This window comes from Ziziphus jujuba, chromosome 2, assembly GCF_031755915.1.
Source record: "Ziziphus jujuba cultivar Dongzao chromosome 2, ASM3175591v1".
Taxonomy (NCBI): domain Eukaryota; kingdom Viridiplantae; phylum Streptophyta; class Magnoliopsida; order Rosales; family Rhamnaceae; genus Ziziphus; species Ziziphus jujuba.
In genome coordinates, this window is record NC_083380.1 from 12,247,018 (window position 1) to 12,264,997 (window position 17,980).

The 17,980-nt window shown below is 32.3% G+C and overlaps 2 protein-coding genes across 4 annotated transcripts; both read left to right on the top strand.

Moving 5' to 3' along the window:
* Nucleotides 1–1,367: 1,367 nt before the first annotated feature.
* LOC107418469 (nucleobase-ascorbate transporter 6) lies at nt 1,368–8,471 on the top strand. Of its 3 annotated transcripts, none has more exons than XM_016027167.4 (15): nt 1,368–1,801; nt 2,136–2,319; nt 3,311–3,408; nt 3,518–3,694; nt 3,937–4,037; nt 4,555–4,630; nt 4,718–4,777; nt 5,112–5,296; nt 5,876–5,972; nt 6,412–6,498; nt 7,144–7,202; nt 7,304–7,395; nt 7,496–7,573; nt 7,680–7,840; nt 7,995–8,471. In XM_016027167.4, the coding sequence occupies exons 2-15, from the start codon at nt 2,214–2,216 to the stop codon at nt 8,208–8,210; spliced, it is 1,593 nt and encodes a 530-aa protein (XP_015882653.1). In that variant the 5' UTR covers nt 1,368–1,801; nt 2,136–2,213; the 3' UTR covers nt 8,211–8,471. The 3 variants fall into 3 exon arrangements, with proteins under 3 accessions (XP_015882653.1, XP_015882652.1, XP_048329715.1); XM_016027166.4 differs by having other exon boundaries at nt 1,369–1,801; nt 2,094–2,319; XM_048473758.2 differs by lacking the exon at nt 1,368–1,801 and having other exon boundaries at nt 1,838–2,319.
* Nucleotides 8,472–16,220: 7,749 nt separating this feature from the next.
* On the top strand, nt 16,221–17,967 carry LOC107418447 (uncharacterized). The gene is made up of 3 exons (XM_016027144.4): nt 16,221–16,740; nt 16,871–17,022; nt 17,561–17,967. Exons 1-3 carry the CDS (start codon nt 16,416–16,418, stop codon nt 17,675–17,677), a joined length of 594 nt encoding a protein of 197 aa, XP_015882630.1. The 5' UTR covers nt 16,221–16,415; the 3' UTR covers nt 17,678–17,967.
* The last annotated feature ends 13 nt before the right edge of the window (nt 17,968–17,980 follow it).

The following is a 17,980-nucleotide window of genomic DNA, read 5'->3' on the forward strand; positions in this document are numbered from 1 at the left end:
GGGTGGATGAAAGAATTCAAATGAATGTGCCCAAGAAAATCCAAATCTCCATACTTCACTTTTTGACAATATTAAATAAATCATGCATAATAATTCAAAAAAATAATAATAAAAAAAGAGGAAAAAAACATATATATATATAATAATAATTAGGTTTTGCTTAAAAAGAAAGGGATAAAAAGGTAAATGAACATGCCAGTTGTAGGGGAAAAAGGTACAAAAGAGGAGTGATTGGGGGATTTGACTGAATTTGGGGATAGGTGAATTTGTCGGCTGTCTTTTCTTTTGCTATTGGCTCAAGATCTGGGGGCCCCCAATATTCCCCTGTTACGGCCAACACGTGATTACACTCTACCAATTTCCCAAAATACCCCTCCACCTATCTATCTCTGTACCTGGCCATTCGTGTTTATGAATCGTGTTCGTATCAATCCATTTAATAATCATATTAAAAATGCCTAATTCGAATACGATCCATTTATTAATTGCATCAGGTACCTAAAATACTAAGCCGATCTGTTTATAAATAGGTCAACATGACACAATCCGTTTAATACGATTATTTTAATGGATCGTGTTGACCTATTAACCTGTTAATCTGAAATTGATTCGTTAACTCAAAAATTAACCTATTAACTTAAAAATTAACCTATTTATTTTTATTTTGTTAAAGATTTATTTTTATCTTTAAAAAATTAATAATAGAAAATTGTTTTATAAAGTTTTTAATTTATAATATTTTTTAGTTATTAAATATTATATTATGGATAAAATTATAATTTAAATGGGTTGTAATAGATCTATAATCGTGTCGAATTGAAATTGATACGTTTAATAAATAGGTAATAACGAATAAATTTCAAGTTAAATAGATTAACTCGAAAATGATACGATTAATAATTATGTTAAACGGATTGATCCTGCTATAACTTAAATCTATTTATAATAAATTTAAATCTATTTATTTTGTATCGTTTTCGAATCGTATCATCGTATCATATCTAGATTCGCACCTCTCCCTATCCCATCCCTCCGTATTGATTGGCACACACTTTGCTTCACCGTGAGGACAATAGTGTCTTTTCGCACACCGAACTTATAGTTTTTAGTATTAAAATAAAAAAAACTGGGTTCGTCTTTCTAGGGAGTTTTGGAAACCAGGAAATTTGATACAGCCAAGACCAGCTTTATTTGATTAAAGTGCCAATCAAAACGGTGCCGTATATTCACTTCTGAACTTGAAAAAAAGAATTATTTCCTTGTCAGTCACATTTTTTAAAACCATGGAAAGCTGGCTAAACTGAGCTTCTCTGTCCTCTTGCATAACTGAAAAACACAGGGAAAATAAAACAAAAGAAAATAAAAATAAATAAATAAAGCAAAAAAAGAAAAAGAAAAAAGAAGACATAAATTTAATAAGTTTGTTAGAGTGTAATTTCCAGAGGAACTGTACCTTACTTGCTCTGAGAGAGAGAGAGAGAGAGAGAGAGAGAGTTTCTAGAGAGAGAAACCTTTGTTTTGTATCAATCTCTTGCCTTTTGCCCTTTGTTCCATCTCACCTGCTCAAAGTCACACCTTCTATACTGCTTTTAAGAGTGTGGTTTTTCCTCAGAAAAAAATATATATAGAGAAATAAATAAAAATCCATCTGGGTTTTTGGTTTTCCTATCTTTTTTCTCTTTCAAAGTTAGCATTTTTATTTTATTTATTTATTATTAATTTTTTTTGAAGGTGTGTGGGGTATATTGGTTTTTTGACTTTAAGCTTGCCACTTCAATTTGCTTCTGAACATAGTTAAAAGGTACTTTTACTTAACTTTCTTATTATCTTTTGGGCAAATTATTAAACACCCATTTTTGTTCACTATATCAAACCTCTCTATTTACACTCTCGTTTGCTCTTTTCCTTTGCTTTTATTTTTTTCTTTTTCTTTTTTTTTTCTTCTCTCATTCTCACAGTTCCCATCTCTATTATTTCGTTTTTAGAGTTTAGTGGGGATATTACATGTGGGTGGTTCAATCTTTTGGGTCATCAAATTATTGAGTCTTTTTTGTTCTCTGTTTTTCTGCACATTTTTACTGGTTTTTTGCTAGATTTGGGATCTGGGTTTTGCTTGATTTGGCGCTTCATTTCAGAATACTTGTTGGTGTTTTCTCTAGAGAGAGAGAGAGAGAGTGTTTTAGAGAGAGAAAGTTGCAGAGGAAGAGGGAATAATGTCAGGAGGAGGTGCACCAAAGCCACCAAGCGAGCCACAACCACACCCACCCAAGGATCAGCTACCTAACATCTCTTACTGCATTACCAGTCCGCCTCCATGGCGTGAGTGAAATATAATCCATGTTTCTTACACTTTTCTTCATTGTTTATTATCCTCTTGATTTGGATTCTAAAATTTTTGTTCATATTTTTATTTTTGAAGAAAAGGTTTGGATTATTATTGGTGGGTCTTTATTATAAGTCTGATTCTTCTGGATCCTTTGGTATATTTCCAGCATGTTTCTTTTTCGTGATTTTTATCTATTTATTTATCTTTTTTGGTTTTGTTCTCTCCGTATTTCAGTGTGGAAAGTAACCTTCTTTTTTTCTTTTTTTCTTTTTTTTTCTTTTGTTTTTTTGGGGGTTGGGGGGGGGGGGGTGGGGGGTGGAGATACCTCTTTTGAAAAAGTAAAATTCTATTTTTTAAATTAAGGAGCATCGTTTTTGCGCAAGGAAAAGAAAAAGGAAAATAAGCAGCATTGTTATGCTGATTTTATTGACAATTTTTTTTTCTTAATTTTATTTTTAATTTTTAATTTTTATCACGCTGAAGGTGACAAAAACTCTCTAATTTTGTAAAAGGAAAAAAAAAAAAATAGTTGTTGACCTTTTCTGCTTAATTTTTTGGGAATTTTATTTTATGTTTTAGTGTTAATCCAAAGATATACCTACTACTAATGTTTGTCGGAGTTATACTTTCACTATTTAAATAAAGAATAATATTACACATTTCTTGTCAATTGATTGATTCATTTCTTCAATCTATTTCATTTCTTCAATACTATCTCAAAAGTGACTAACTGAATTTGATTGATTCATTTCTTCAATACTATCTCAAAAGTGACTATCTGAATTCTCTTTTGCCATCTTGTTTAAATTAGGAAATTTTGATTGAATTTTTTTTGTTAGACTTGCAGATATTGGGTAATCTAATATCATAGAAGTTATTTGAGTATCTATACTCAAATTAAATCCTTTTTCTTATACTGTCACTAGCCTTGCCAGCAAGGAATATGAATAAACTTATTGAAAATGTGGGTTATGTCTTGTGCAGCTGAGGCTATTCTCCTCGGTTTCCAGCATTATCTTGTGATGCTTGGTACAACTGTTCTCATTCCCACAGCTCTTGTTCCCCAGATGGGAGGTGGAAATGTAAGACTTAACAAAGATTTTGATATAAATTCGTCTTCAATTCGGTTAAAATTAAGTATTTCTTTAAAAGGTGTACCATAATGAGTAAATCATGTTTACATTGTTTTAGGAGGAAAAGGCAAAAGTGATCCAGACCCTACTCTTTGTTGCTGGTTTAAACACATTGCTGCAGACACTGTTTGGGACTCGATTACCTGCTGTAATTGGAGGGTCATATACCTTTGTCCCAACTACAATTTCAATTATACTTTCTGGTCGCTTCAGTGATAGTTCAGATCCTATTGAGGTTTAATCATCTGAACCCCTACCATTTTATTTGGTGGTATTTGTATAAAATAACAATAATGCATCAAATATTTCTATGAGAAGTTTGTTTTCAATTGCTTTTGAACTGATTTTCTTGGGAGGCATATGATAAATTTCGGAGCAATTAAATGGAGAACCATATCATGCACATTTATACATTAATAAATCTTAGAAGCATTTGATCATTTCGGTTCTAATGACTATGTTGTTTTATCATTTCAGAAATTTAAGAGGACAATGCGGGCAATTCAAGGTTCTCTTATTGTTGCTTCAACTCTTCAGATTGTCTTAGGGTTCAGCGGCCTTTGGCGTAATGTTGCAAGGTTGGTTCACAGATCACGATAAATGGAATTCAAATAATGCTTGGGCAACTTGGGTATCTTAATTTTTCTTTTGAATTAATGTAAACTAATTGGCTTGCACTAGCATCTCAGATCATTCTGTACAGCACCCAAGTAGACTATGCAAGTTTGTTTTGTTTGGAGTAATGAGCGGTGCATGCAAGTTTTTATTGAGTTACAAGTCAATTTTATTTTCTGGAGTTTCGGAGTGGTGTATTTTTGTATGCTTTTTGTATTTTTTGATCAAGGGAACTAAAGGGATTACCACTCAATAGGATTCTTTACCATTTCCAACTAAAAAGTTGTAGGCTTCCCATTCTAAAGGGGAACTGGAGAAGTAATAGCCCTCGACTACAAAGACTATTGTCAAATATTTGTTAAGGCTGTTAAGAGTGTTTGCACTGATGCCTTTTAATGTTTTCTCCAAAATAGTTTTGTCCTAGAAACAATTGGAATTCAGAAGCTATTGTTAATTAGATTTTCGATTTCTATTCTTCAGGTTTTTGAGTCCACTTTCAGCTGTTCCTCTGGTAGCTTTAGTTGGTTTTGGGCTCTACGAGTTGGGTTTTCCTGGGGTAAGTGTTATTCTGCAGCATTAATCATCGCTTACGAAGTGAATTGTTTAGCTATATTGTTTGTTAACCCTTGGCTTGAATGCTCAGGTTGCAAAATGTGTGGAAATTGGATTGCCGGAGCTTGTTATTTTAGTGTTTGTTTCACAGGTGATGGTCCTGGATGTGTGACATGTGTAGTTTATTGCAACTGTTTGGGTTATCTTAAACTATTATAATCTCTAGCTTACTGTTCTATATATATAGATATATAGTCTTTCTATGGTGCGAACATCTACAAGTTTTTAACTTGTGGATACATGCTATGCAACATGTTATCGGACACTTTTTCCCCACAGCATGTTGCATGATGTTTATCTGCAAGTCAAAAAAACATGCAGATATCTGCACCATAGAAAAAGTATATATATATATATATATATTTATATGTAATTTGCAAGGTGATGTTTCTAATAAGTATAAGATTTGATGATTTGTTATGCAGTATATGCCCCATGTGTTTCACAGGGGAAAACATGTCTTTGACCGTTTTGCTGTCATATTTACGGTGGTTATTGTGTGGATTTATGCTCATCTACTCACCGTAGGTGGAGCTTATAATGATGCAGCCCCAAAAACACAGGCAAGCTGCCGTACTGATCGTGCTGGTCTTTTAGGTGCTGCTCCATGGTTAGTATTGGTTGAGTCCTTCAAGTAGTTGCCCTTTTCAGCATTTCTGATTATTGATTAATCTCAAAATGCAATGCCTTGAGATAAGATCATACTTAATATGCTTATGAATTAATGTGATGGTTGACATTATTATTATGGTATTAATGCTTCATATGATGGTCCAAAAACTGCAAAGCCACTCTTACCACATTGTCCTGAGATCAAATTTCCCAACCCCCATCTCAATAAGAAAAAAAAGGCTATAAATTAAAATAAAAATGGACTTATCATCATGGACACTAAGTTTTAATTTCATTTGATCATGGCCTCACAACTGATGCAATAATTGTTAACTTGTGTAAGTTAGGGGCACAGCTACATAGTTTGACGAGTGACCTGAATCTGAATTAGAAATGTTTTAGTTTTGCTTTATGAGCTTCAGTTGCTAATGTTTCTAGCTTTCTGGCTTGAGACAAGGGACATGGCTACCTTGAGAGATTCTACATGGTTGATTTGTTAAAATTTCCTTACCATTTTAAACCAGTTTGCTAACTGATGAGTGGAAAATGTATTTCTAATGAAAATTTGGGTTTGCAGGATAAGAATTCCTTATCCCTTTCAATGGGGAGCACCTTCTTTTGATGCTGGTGAAGCCTTTGCCATGATGATGGCTTCTTTTGTTGCTCTTGTGGAGGTCTGTTCTCTTTGCTTTTCTTTGTTCATGTAATGCTTTATAAAGAAGATAGGAGATTCAAAATTCATTGTCGCCATTGCCAATTGTTAAGCTTCTGTAGCTGTTTTCAGTGCCTTTCTTTGGGTTCTATGAATGAGTTTTTCGATTTAAAGTATTTGCATTCATACCGCTTCATAACACTTAAATTCCAATGTAAATGCACTTTATTTTTCCTATTCTTTTTTGTATCAGCATGCATTTTTTCTTTCTGTTTTTATTTATATTATTATTATTATTATGATTATTATTATTACTACTTTAGCATCTTTTATTCAAGTAAATTATCCTTGTGTCAAAGAGATACTTCACAAAAATTGTTCCCTGTTTTCTTTGTTGATTTTATTGTATTCATTCCCTTCTAATTTAGTCATTTCTCATACATGTTTATTGATTTAAACAGTCCACTGGGGCTTTTGTTGCGGTGTCAAGGTTTTCAAGTGCAACTATGGTACCACCTTCTATTCTCAGCCGTGGTGTTGGTTGGCAGGTATGCAACAAAGTCTTGTCATTCCATTTAGAAACAATTTGATCAGAATTTATAGAAAGCTAGACTGTTGGTGAGACCTTTCTCAAATTCCAGTTATGATGTTGTGGAATCATTTCTATCTGCATTTCATGTTAAAAGATGCAATGATAGGCTAACGTATGATAATAATAGAAAACTGTGGGAGCTAAGGAAGACATTTTATGTGAGTTCCTTGGTTTGGCTGCGGATCAATGGTGCTTTTTGGAAGTTAGCCACCACTATATTATCTATTGTATTGACAAATATACGCACACATATGGGAAACAAAGCCAAGAAAAGATATAAGGAAACAGGCAAAATCACTATGAATGTAAAATAAGGTGTTCATATGAAAAAATGAGTAAAGCAATTGAAATTGCACAAATAGATATCAACATTTATGTGCACTTCAAAATTTAGATGTTGCTTTTCCTCTTTTCATCATTAGCGAGACTACAAAATTTAGATGTTCTGAATTTTAGAGGACCATCTGGTTGCTATATTGGTCAAAGTAGTGCAATAGTATTATTACCTATATTCTTCTTGTTCAGTTCATATTTGCTGACCTTCAAATTAAGGTCAACATTGAATTCCTTTCATTGGTGTATAATCCTACATTCTACACAGGGAGTTGGCATTCTGATCTCTGGCTTGTTTGGAACTGTTAATGGATCCTCAGTATCTGTGTAAGAATGTTCAAATTAATATCTATGCTTTAGTTTTCTACTTTATTTTACCGAATCACAGAATTTCCACCTTGATCTGAAAACATTTTTTTCCTGAGCAGAGAGAATGCTGGTCTTTTGGCCTTGACGCGTGTTGGCAGTCGAAGGGTAGTTCAGATTTCGGCTGGATTCATGATATTTTTCTCCATTCTTGGTAAGTATTTTCCTTCTTATTTTCTGATGGAAACCATTCTGTATTTGATTACTTCATAAGCAAATTATAATCGTTATTACACATTATTTCATAATTGCAGGGAAGTTTGGAGCGCTCTTTGCTTCAATCCCAGCACCCATTATTGCTGCTTTATATTGCCTTTTCTTTGGTTATGTTGGTATGTGTCTCGAATCTAACAGGTTAACCATTCCATATGTGGACTTCTGATTCCTTTACTTGGTCTAATTGAATGGTTTACTGTTTTATTGTTCAAATATGTGTAGGTGCTGGAGGTCTTAGCTTTCTTCAGTTTTGCAATCTCAACAGTTTCAGAACAAAGTTCATACTAGCCTTCTCTATCTTTTTGGGTTTGTCTGTGCCACAGTATTTCAATGAATATACTCTAGTCAATGGTTATGGTCCAGTCCACACCGGTGGAAGATGGGTATGAAACAAGTATTTGAAGATCCTGTTTTTTTTTTTTTTTTTTTTTTTTTTTTTTTTTTTTCCGGTAAAAGGTTCAACGAGCTTTTATCAAGATCATATGATAGTATGTTATAAGCTCCACTAACTTAACCTTGTCACTCTGTACTTGGCAGTTCAATGATATTATTAATGTCCCTTTCCAATCAAAAGCATTTGTTGCTGGCTGCTTGGCCTATTTCCTGGACAATACCTTGCATCGGGATGCTGGAATAAGGAAAGACAGAGGTAAACATTGGTGGGACAAATTCTGGTCCTACTCGGGCGATACAAGGAGCCAGGAGTTCTACTCACTGCCGTTCAACCTGAACAAATATTTCCCATCTGTGTGATCGTCATGACAGCGGAGACTGAGCTATCAGGAGCTGAGGACTGATCCTTCTGCGGAAAGTCCTCAAAAAGCTCTTTCTGGTATCAAATTACAAAACCATTGTTCTCTCCGTTTCCTGTGAAATCTTTTTTACACGCTTCAGCAGTATAACATAGTGTCTTTCCTTTATACAGTGGTTTTTAGTACATTTATTTCATTATATTCCTTGCTGTAAATCCGAGGGAAGTTAATTTAAATTAGCAATGAAGAAGTTTGCTTTCCATTCCTCTTTTTTTTTTTTTTTTTTTGGATGTTTGCTTTGCTTTATAATAATTTTACGTTTTTATATATGCAATCTCATTCAAGTATATCTCTAGATTATCAACCAATTTCATGGCATGCTGTAAACTATATCTTAAAGCTTCAACCAATGAATTCAACTAAATTTGTTAAAAACCCTTGTTGTAATTATGTTATTTGCTAGTCATGTTAGCTAATTTTGATTGGTTTTAATTTTTTTTAAAATTTTATTGGTTTTGTTTTGTGTTACTGAATTGTTTTCTTCAATTTTTAAATTGTTTTTGGGACAGGTCCAGTAAAGTAACGATAAGACCGATCATATTATGTTTTTTTCACTAGAATTTGGCAGATGCACAATCAGGAGTGTTGGATTTTCTGGGTTTATAATCCTTCATTAATTTTCTCTCGAACTGGTTTAGTCAGTGTCGGATTCTATACCTGTTTGTATTTCTTAGTACTCGTGAAAATAAAGAGAACTGGTAAATCGGAGAAAAACAAAATGGAATAAAAAACTTTGATTTGAGGAACATTTTTCTTCAAAATCATGTGGATGGAAATTTTTAATATCGTTAATGTGTTTTATAAAATATCATGGGCATCAAATTTTTTACAACTTTTAATACGGGAAAAACAAAAATTGTTATTCTTTTTTATATTTTTTATCCTTTTTTGTTTTTTTGGGTTTTTGGCAATAAAAAAAATTGTTATTTCATAAAAAGCTCTGAATGCAACAATGTATTTGGGCAATATTGGGTCGGAGAGGCCCACTAAACTTCTCGTTGGATTGTCAAGAAATCATTCTCTTTTTCATTTCATTAGAAAATTTAGAAAATTCAAACTCAAACCAGAGTTCTTAGAGATGATAAAAAAAAAATAAAAATAAAAAAAATAAAAATAAAAATAAAAAAAATAAAAAAAACAAAGAAGAAGAAGAAACTAGAGTTCTTAAAGTCATATTGGGTCAAACTCACTGTGAGTTTCTCATTGGATATTCAAAGTAAAAGTGATTACCATTTTCGAATTTTGCTTTTTTCTAATAGCTCTAGCAAGCACTGACTAATTTGCATCCTGATTTGGAAACAAAAAAATAGAAAAAGAAAAATAGCAGCAGCCTGATGTAAAAGTTTTTGGGCGTTTCTTGGACAATTGAACACTAAAAGCAGAGAAAATGCCAATTTTCTGCAGAGGTGGTCATGTTGGCAACATAGAGAGCATGTCACATTGTCAAATTTTTAGGATTTGCTGGCTCCTTACTTTGGATGCTTATTTTACCTCTATAGAAATTAACATAACCTGGATTTTATTACAACAAATCCAAAAAATTCAACAGGATTTTTTAACTAACCAATGAGATTGAAGAATTATTTGGTTATAGATTACAGTCAAGATCTTTGATCGGGTATATCCAAGCTTTTTTGGGTTCACTTTCCATGAATCTATAATTTGGTTTCTTATCAACTACATAATTTGATAAACAAAATTTGTTAACCCCAGCTGAACTATTTGTTGATCCAACCTGAACTTAAAACATTTCAATAGTGGATCAGGATCATAGATCTTCATCATTCAAGTTGTACTACTTTTTTCTGTATTATAAAAACTAAAAGATTTTAATGCCTCTAAGATAACGAAAGATTGAGCATAATGTAAATATAATGAGGTTAAATTGTGCTTTAGTGGTGGAAAAACCACCCCAGTTTGACTTTTGAATTCATTGACATGACACAAGAAATTGTGGGAAAAGAGAAAAAAAAAAAGAAAAAAAAAAAAAAGAGCTTATAAATAAGTGAATGTCTGAGTTGTCGGCTACAAATGGTATATATATTTATAAAGGTACTGTATATATACATGTATACACATTGAATACTCTTTATGTCATGCTCTAATGGCCAAAGAGACCAGGGTTTAAGGCTGTTCACTGAGCTTGACAACTCAAGGAAACACTACCAACCCAATAAGATCCCCCGTTATAAAGCACTTAAAAAGGGAAAAAAATATCCACAAACAAACACAAAACAAGCCTCTACTTAATTATATTATATTTCTTTTGAGGAAATAAAAATGCCTTACTTATTGGTCTATAAGTTGTAACACATATTTGTGTCAGAGAAGGTTAAAAAAACAAAAGAAAACAAGCACACACACATACACACAAAAACAAACAAAACAACAATAAACCAGTTTCTAACAAAAATCTCAAGAACATCTTGTATGCTGTTTGGTGGAGACCCTAATGGTTCTAAATAATACATTTAAATGCCAAGGAAGTGACAATTTTGGGGACCCTACCAAAATACACAGAATGAGAGTGAAAGAAACAAAAACCTGCTTCTAATAAAATTCCCCAAAAAATACTGTCTATGCCTGTTTGGTGGAGGTCTTATTAAGGTCTTAAAAGCTAAGGGCTATGACATTGGGACCTACAGAAAATACTTACATATCCACCCACTTCAATTCAATTCATGAAAAGGAGAAGAAACTGAATGATACCCACTAGTTTTTAAATACTTAGAATCAAGCACAAACCGTTGGAAAAAAGTTGAAGATTTTCTACATATTTTATGGCTGTACAGATTCTGTACAAAGGGTTTCTTATATCTTTTATTTTAATGTTATATATGTGATGTAGCCCCAAAACTTTTGCCATATACATTTCGAACCAAAAACCATTGCATCAATTAAAAGGTTGGGAAGCTATTATATGTACCTAACAATTCACATGGCTGCTTAGCCTTAAACAACATGTTAAAGATATGCTTTTCTAGGATTTATGCCTATCAGATCAGGTTGTATTATAAGCAAAAGAACGTTTTCATTATCTTTTTATCTCCTCACTATTTCTTTTATGCTTCACTTTTGTCACGAAATCTTAACAACCCATTTGCATACTTAAGCTTCTTCTCATATTAAGTTTTTCATTTTCAAATTTTTCTATACAATCTAGTATATAAATTTACAGTTGAGTTGAACAACTCTCATTCTAAATCTTTTGGGATTAATATAATTCATCTTATATACCTTATATTTGGTCTAAACACAATTTAACCCCTCTAGTTTCAAAAAGTCATCATTCGTCTTTCTATATTGTTTCATTCATATATTTTTTTGGATTAATATATACCATCCATTCCTATATGGATTGTAGTTGTAATGCACAAAATCTCTAAAGGTTAAATACTAATTAGTACAAATATTAAAAGGACAAAGTGAAATACGCCCAATTTTTTCTATAGTTTGGATTGAACAACTTTTTTTATTCGAAATCTAATCACTATGGTAAACAATACATAATGGTTTCTTTCTTCTTTTTATTATTTTTCTTTTTAAATTAAACTCTCATACTTCTTTGCTTGGGTTTTTTGTATTGTGTAAAAAGCTGCTATAACTTTAGAGAAAGAAGCCACTAGGCAGGAAAAAATATAAGATTTGCCCATATGACATGGAGACAGAGAGTCATGGAGTAGACTCAGTCTTAAAGATTAAGAAAGCTGGCCAAAGAATGTTGATTAAGAATGAAAAGATCTAGATGAGAGACTGGAGTCAAATTTCATGATCTACTTAGACATCACTATTCTATGCCTTATTTCTTATCTTTCCTTCAAATTCGATCCAAAAAAAAAAAAAAAAAAAAAAAGAAAGTGGCAAATTCCCAGGTTAGATATTAAGGTTCTCAATGCTTACTGGATTTACTCACCTTCAATATTATATTTATTACTTAGTAAAAATTTACATGCCAATTCCAGTAGTTATATTTGTAGTATTTCAAGATATTGAGAACAGGAATTTGGCACGTGAACATGTTTACTTCACATGAAATGGTCAAGCATGTGCTATTTATTCTTTTTTTTTTCTTCAATAATATAGGGTTCCTTATTATTTAAAAATGTTAGTTAATGTAATTTGCATACTAGTGTGTGCTTGTCTAAATTGAAAAATGAAGTTTGATTTTTTTAGCATATCATTGTTTATGAAGTACAAGCTTCCTAATAATAGCTTTTGTTTTTTTTTTCTTCTTCTTCTTCTTCCTAGGCAGCTGCTAGGTAGCATGGCTATTTTAAGCAACTGATCTTCATGCAAGTTTTTTTTTCTTTGCATTAATTGCTCCATTTGACAAATTCTATTCTTTGTCTGAGACTAATTACTTTTGTCACTATCTTTTTTTTTTTTTTTTGGCTTACAACTTTTGTCACTATCTTAAAGCCTATAATAGTTGACCATCTCATATTCAGTTTGGATTCTCAGAAAATATTGAAAGTGAAAATTACCTAAAAACAAGTGGTGTGAGAGAATGAGGAGTATGGTAACAAATTACCATTCAAATTTTGCAGGATGTGGGTAATTATAACAGTCAACTTTAGAAAGAAAAGTCCCTATCCCAAGAGAACCAGCCAGTTACAAAAGCTCCCCAATATGGGGAAAAAAAAAGAAAGTAAATAAATAAATTAGAAAGATTTTAGAACCAAATTTTCTCACATAGTTATTACATTCAACCTTACAAAGTCATTGAAAAAAAACAAAAAACAAAAAACTCAATTCGATCCAACTGAATGTAAATGATTGAATTAATTTTAAATTGAGGATATCTTCTTTTGAGCATTATTGATAGAAAAAAAGAAAGAAAACCTCATGGGTCATGATTGATGAGTATTCCAATATTAGAGCATATGTCAAGTAAATCTCTATAGTTAATTTCTTTTATGTTACAATAATGATGATGCCTCTTTCAAATTTTTTATTTTTATTTTTAGATTTACATGGGATCCTAAATTTGTGTAGTAGGGATACATGAAAAAAAAAAAAAAAAAAGGGCAGTGGGACCATAAGAAGTGCCAGCCATTGGATTTCAAAAAATAGAAAAATCTGAGTGGTGGCTCCACTTCCTAATATGCATCAAATGTTCAATGATGTTTGCTCCCAATTACTACACTCCAGCATGCAACCTTTTCATACTCCTATTTTAACCCCCCAAAAAAAAAAAAAAAAAACTTTTCATACTTCCAATATTTTTCTTTTTTATTTATTGTATTATTATTATTATTATTATTATTATTATTATTATCATTTGGGCTCTAGAGAGGTCAAAGATGGAGAAGGCATTTGATGGGTGAAGGTGCAAAGAAGCAGCCAGTGGGTATTTAGGAATGTGTGTGTGTATATATATATATATATATATTTGTTGCCTCGGAGGGAAGATAGAAAAGAAGCAGCCAGTGGATATTTAGGGATTATATTCATGAACGAAGCAACCATAAAAACCCAATAATAGTTATAAATAATGCTAAGAAAAATAATTTTTCTTAATCTAATGGTTAATGACATTGTTTATTTTGATAATGTTTTTGAATCTCCTGCACTATATTACAAAATATATAATAAAATATTGGATTTGAACTCTTCTTCTTTCCCCAAGAAAGAGTAGTTGTTTTGCTTCTTTATTTCCATATAACATATTTAAATTGGAATTAGAAAGAAGAAGCTTTACAGAAGATAAATAAATAAATAAAAGTTTTTCGAAAACAAATAGGAAGAAAATATTTAATAGTACGTATTATGGTTATTTATTTATTTTACACTTTTTTTTAGGGTTAATTTGGTGGCGGCCTTTTAAGGATATTGGTTTTCAATTTTTTTCTCCAAATACACATATATATATATATATATATATATTTATTTAGCGTACCTACCAAGTATCTTACCAATTCATTATCTGTTGACCACTGTATGCGGCCTTAACGACTATCCTTAGAGAATAAGTTTGGGACGAACGAAAAAAACTAAAAAGGGATGCCTCATGCCTTTTTTATTTTTTATTTTTGTAAAGTAAATGGAAAACGCAACCAAAAGAAATATATATATATATATATATATATATTTATAGTTTGGTCAATTATGTGGAAATATGAAAGGCTTGGTGTTGAAAATTTACCAGTAACGCATGCCATTTCATGCGTCTTATTTTAAATAAATAAATATATATATATATATATTAGTTTTATGTTGCCGACCAATTTGCATATAGAACAGTATATATATATACAGTAAAATTTATTTCATTTTAATTTTTCAAATATGATCCTCTAGAATTTATATATATATATATATATTTTGGTTGGATTAAAATTTTTTTAAAAAAAATAAAAAACTGAAAGGGAGAGTAGAAAAGAGAACCGCTCACACGCGACACATACTTATTACGTGTGTTGGAACTTGGGAGGGACTCTCTCTCTCTCTCTCTCTCTAGGCAGTCTTCTTATATGAATATGATGAATATGTGATGATGATGGTTGTGGTGGTGGTAAAAAAACTGGGGTCCACATTAGAACACATGCAAACTCGCTATTCTTTTTCACGTTTTTAAGCCTTTGTAAGTCTCTAAAACAACATTTAAAAAAAAAAAAAAAAAAACACGAAACCACTTCACGCTTCTCTCTCTCTCTCTCTCTCTCTCTATCTGGTCCTCCTGGTCTTGTTCGGTGGGCAATTCGAAACGTACGCCCCCCCCCCCCCCCCCCACATCCCGTCACTTCCTACTCTACTCTACGCCCACGCTCTCTCTCGTAGCGCGTGCTTGCGTGCATTTTGGACGGTGTCTTCTCTTTCCTCTGTGGTCCCTTAAAATTAAATAAATTAAATTTTCCAATTTTAGGTCTTTGCTCTATCGCCTACCATAATATATTTTTATATGGATGCTTATATACTGTCTTATTTCAATTATTATTCCTTTTTTTTTTCTCTATTTATTTTCCTTTCCATTGAAGGTCGTTCTTCGTTATTAATTTCACAAAGTAGAGAAGTCTTCCATTCTAATAATTTGTCAATTGATTTATTTTTTCCAAATAAACAATTTAATATTGCTGACCAAAACAACTTTTAAATATTGGCCCCAAAAAAATTGTGATTCATCACTTATGCTAGTGCAAATTATGTTTTATACTATAGGATATTGTCATATTACAATAGATTTTTTGTTTTCAAATTTTCTTTAATATTAGATAAAAAAAAAAGTTATGACATACTTATCAAACACATAATTAAAGTTTCCACCGACCATATTTATTACGAAGTCATAAAAATTTGCTAATAAATAACATATCAAATGAATAGACTAATATCTAAAAATAAAAACGAGTAAATTGAGCTTTTCTTGACATGAAGCAATCTCCTAAATTATTAGGTAAAATATGAACTTGAAAAAGTCAAAAAAAGAAAAAGAAAAAAAGTAAGAATTATCATAAGTCCCAAAAAAAAAAAAAAAAACAAAGCCCAATGTGTTGTATGTTCCACGAGCACAAAAATAGCGCGTGGGAATTACAAAGATAAGCCACGTAGGGTCTGTAACGGTTCAAGAAACGAGTCATATGCGATAATGATGACGTGGCAATAAATGGGATCAGAAAGTAACGGTGGTAAAAAACCCCCCCCCCCCAAAAAAAAAAAAAAAAAAAAAGTACGTAACGTTTGTTTGGTTTACGAAGCTCCTCATGCTTATCAACTCTGTGGGCCTGTGGCCCTACTATCTATGTTCCCTATCACAAAACCAAATCACAACCCACCACGTAACATCCTCTTGGACAATCTTACCCACATTGCTTTTCCCTCAAATTACAAAACTAACCCTCCTTTGTTTTCGTCATGATTGATTGTGACACTGCTGCAAACACCCATTTATAGACTGTCAAAAAAAACATATACATATTTTAATTTTAAGGCTGCAAAAGCGGTGTAAATTGATGGGAAAAAGTATGGGGAGGTGAAAAATGCGTTTGTAGTAGTAGTGGCAAATAGTTGGTGGTGGTGGTGGCTATAAAGAGCTTGTTGCATAGGTTAAAAACCCTCTCCCTTCTCCCCTTCTTGTTCTTCCATACCCACTCTTGCTTATCATCATCATCTCCTTCAGGTTTTACTCAGAGAAAAGAGAGAGAGAAAGATGGGGAATTGCCAAGCCATTGATGCAGCGACTTTGGTTATACAACACCCAAATGGGAAAGTAGAGAAATTGTATTGGCCTGTGAGTGCCAGTGAGGTTATGAAGACGAACCCTGGTCATTATGTTGCTCTTCTCATCTCCACCACCTTGTGTCCTCTCAAAACCAATGAACATGTTGCAAACCATGAGAGACCAAACAACAATGAAAACAACCACAACAACAACAATAACAAGAACAATTCAGTTCGTTTAACACGCATCAAGCTTCTGAGGCCAACTGATACTCTTGTTCTTGGTCAGGCTTATAGACTCATCACTTCTCAAGGTTTGTTCTCTACTCTTATTTTGTTGTCTTCTCTGTCATTTTTGTTTTATTTTTTTATTTTTGATGTCAGAATTGGGATTCTTGTTGAGATTGGAAGTTTCTAAATCTTATTAGCTTATCTGGGTTTCAGAGGTTATGAAAGGTTTGTGGGCAAAGAAACAAGCAAAGTTGAAAAAGAACCATCCAGAAGGGGAAAAGCCATTAGAGAGACAGAGAGAAAAGCCAGGTTCAGGGCCAGTCATAGCAACCAGAGGTTCTGAGCTCCTGGAGAAGGACAACCAGGTAAAACTTTCCTCAATTTACACTTCTCATTTGTCTTTGTCAATTTCTTTTGTATTTAATTAGTATTTTCTAAATCCAGATTGATACATAAGGTTCCAAATTGAAGAAGAGTCTTTTTGTTTCGGTTTGTTTTTTTTTTTTTTTTTTCAAATATGAGTTTCCTTCATTCTTCAAACCCACCTTCCTCAAGTTCTGCTTCAAGCAGCCACTGTGTTTGTTTATTAATTTTAAGTTTTTTTTATAGTAAAAAGCATTATTCAGACAAAAAACGCATCAAACAAGAAATTTTTTATTTGTGAATCAGCATAAAATCAGGAAATAAGGCCTAGATAATTAAATACATAGATAAATAATTGATGAATCTTCAACTCCCTTAAGTAATGGGCTTAATTAATAAATGAGTAATAAATGAATGAAAGAAACAATAAAATAATTGAAATGAAACTAGTTGTGCTAGTGGAATATGCACTTTTTCATTCATGGAAAAAAAAAAAAAATGTTGCCTCTCTCTTAACGATCTCCTCAAATATTTTTCCAGGTGATCATAAAACATGAGAGACACCGACCAAGGACAACTACAGCAACTCCCTCTGCCACAGCCAGGTCAAGAACATGGCAACCTTCATTGAAAAGCATCTCAGAAGCTGGAATTTGATAATGCATGTTTCCTAACTTCCCACATGATGCGTAAGCAACTAAAAGGGAATTCAAATGGATCACTCAAATTTTTACCTGCAGAGAAAATCGCCATGCTACCTCTTAAAGACTCTGAAAATCAAAATGGTTAAAAACACAAAAGAGGCAGTGAAAACTATGTTCAGGTTCAGATCTAAGTGATGCATATTTGTGTATAGAAGAGAGTGACATTCAGATGCTCTTACTGTAATGGAATTTCAACTTATGAGAAGAAAAAATTGGCTATTATATTGGATGGTTGTTGTTTTAGTTTAGTTTTTTT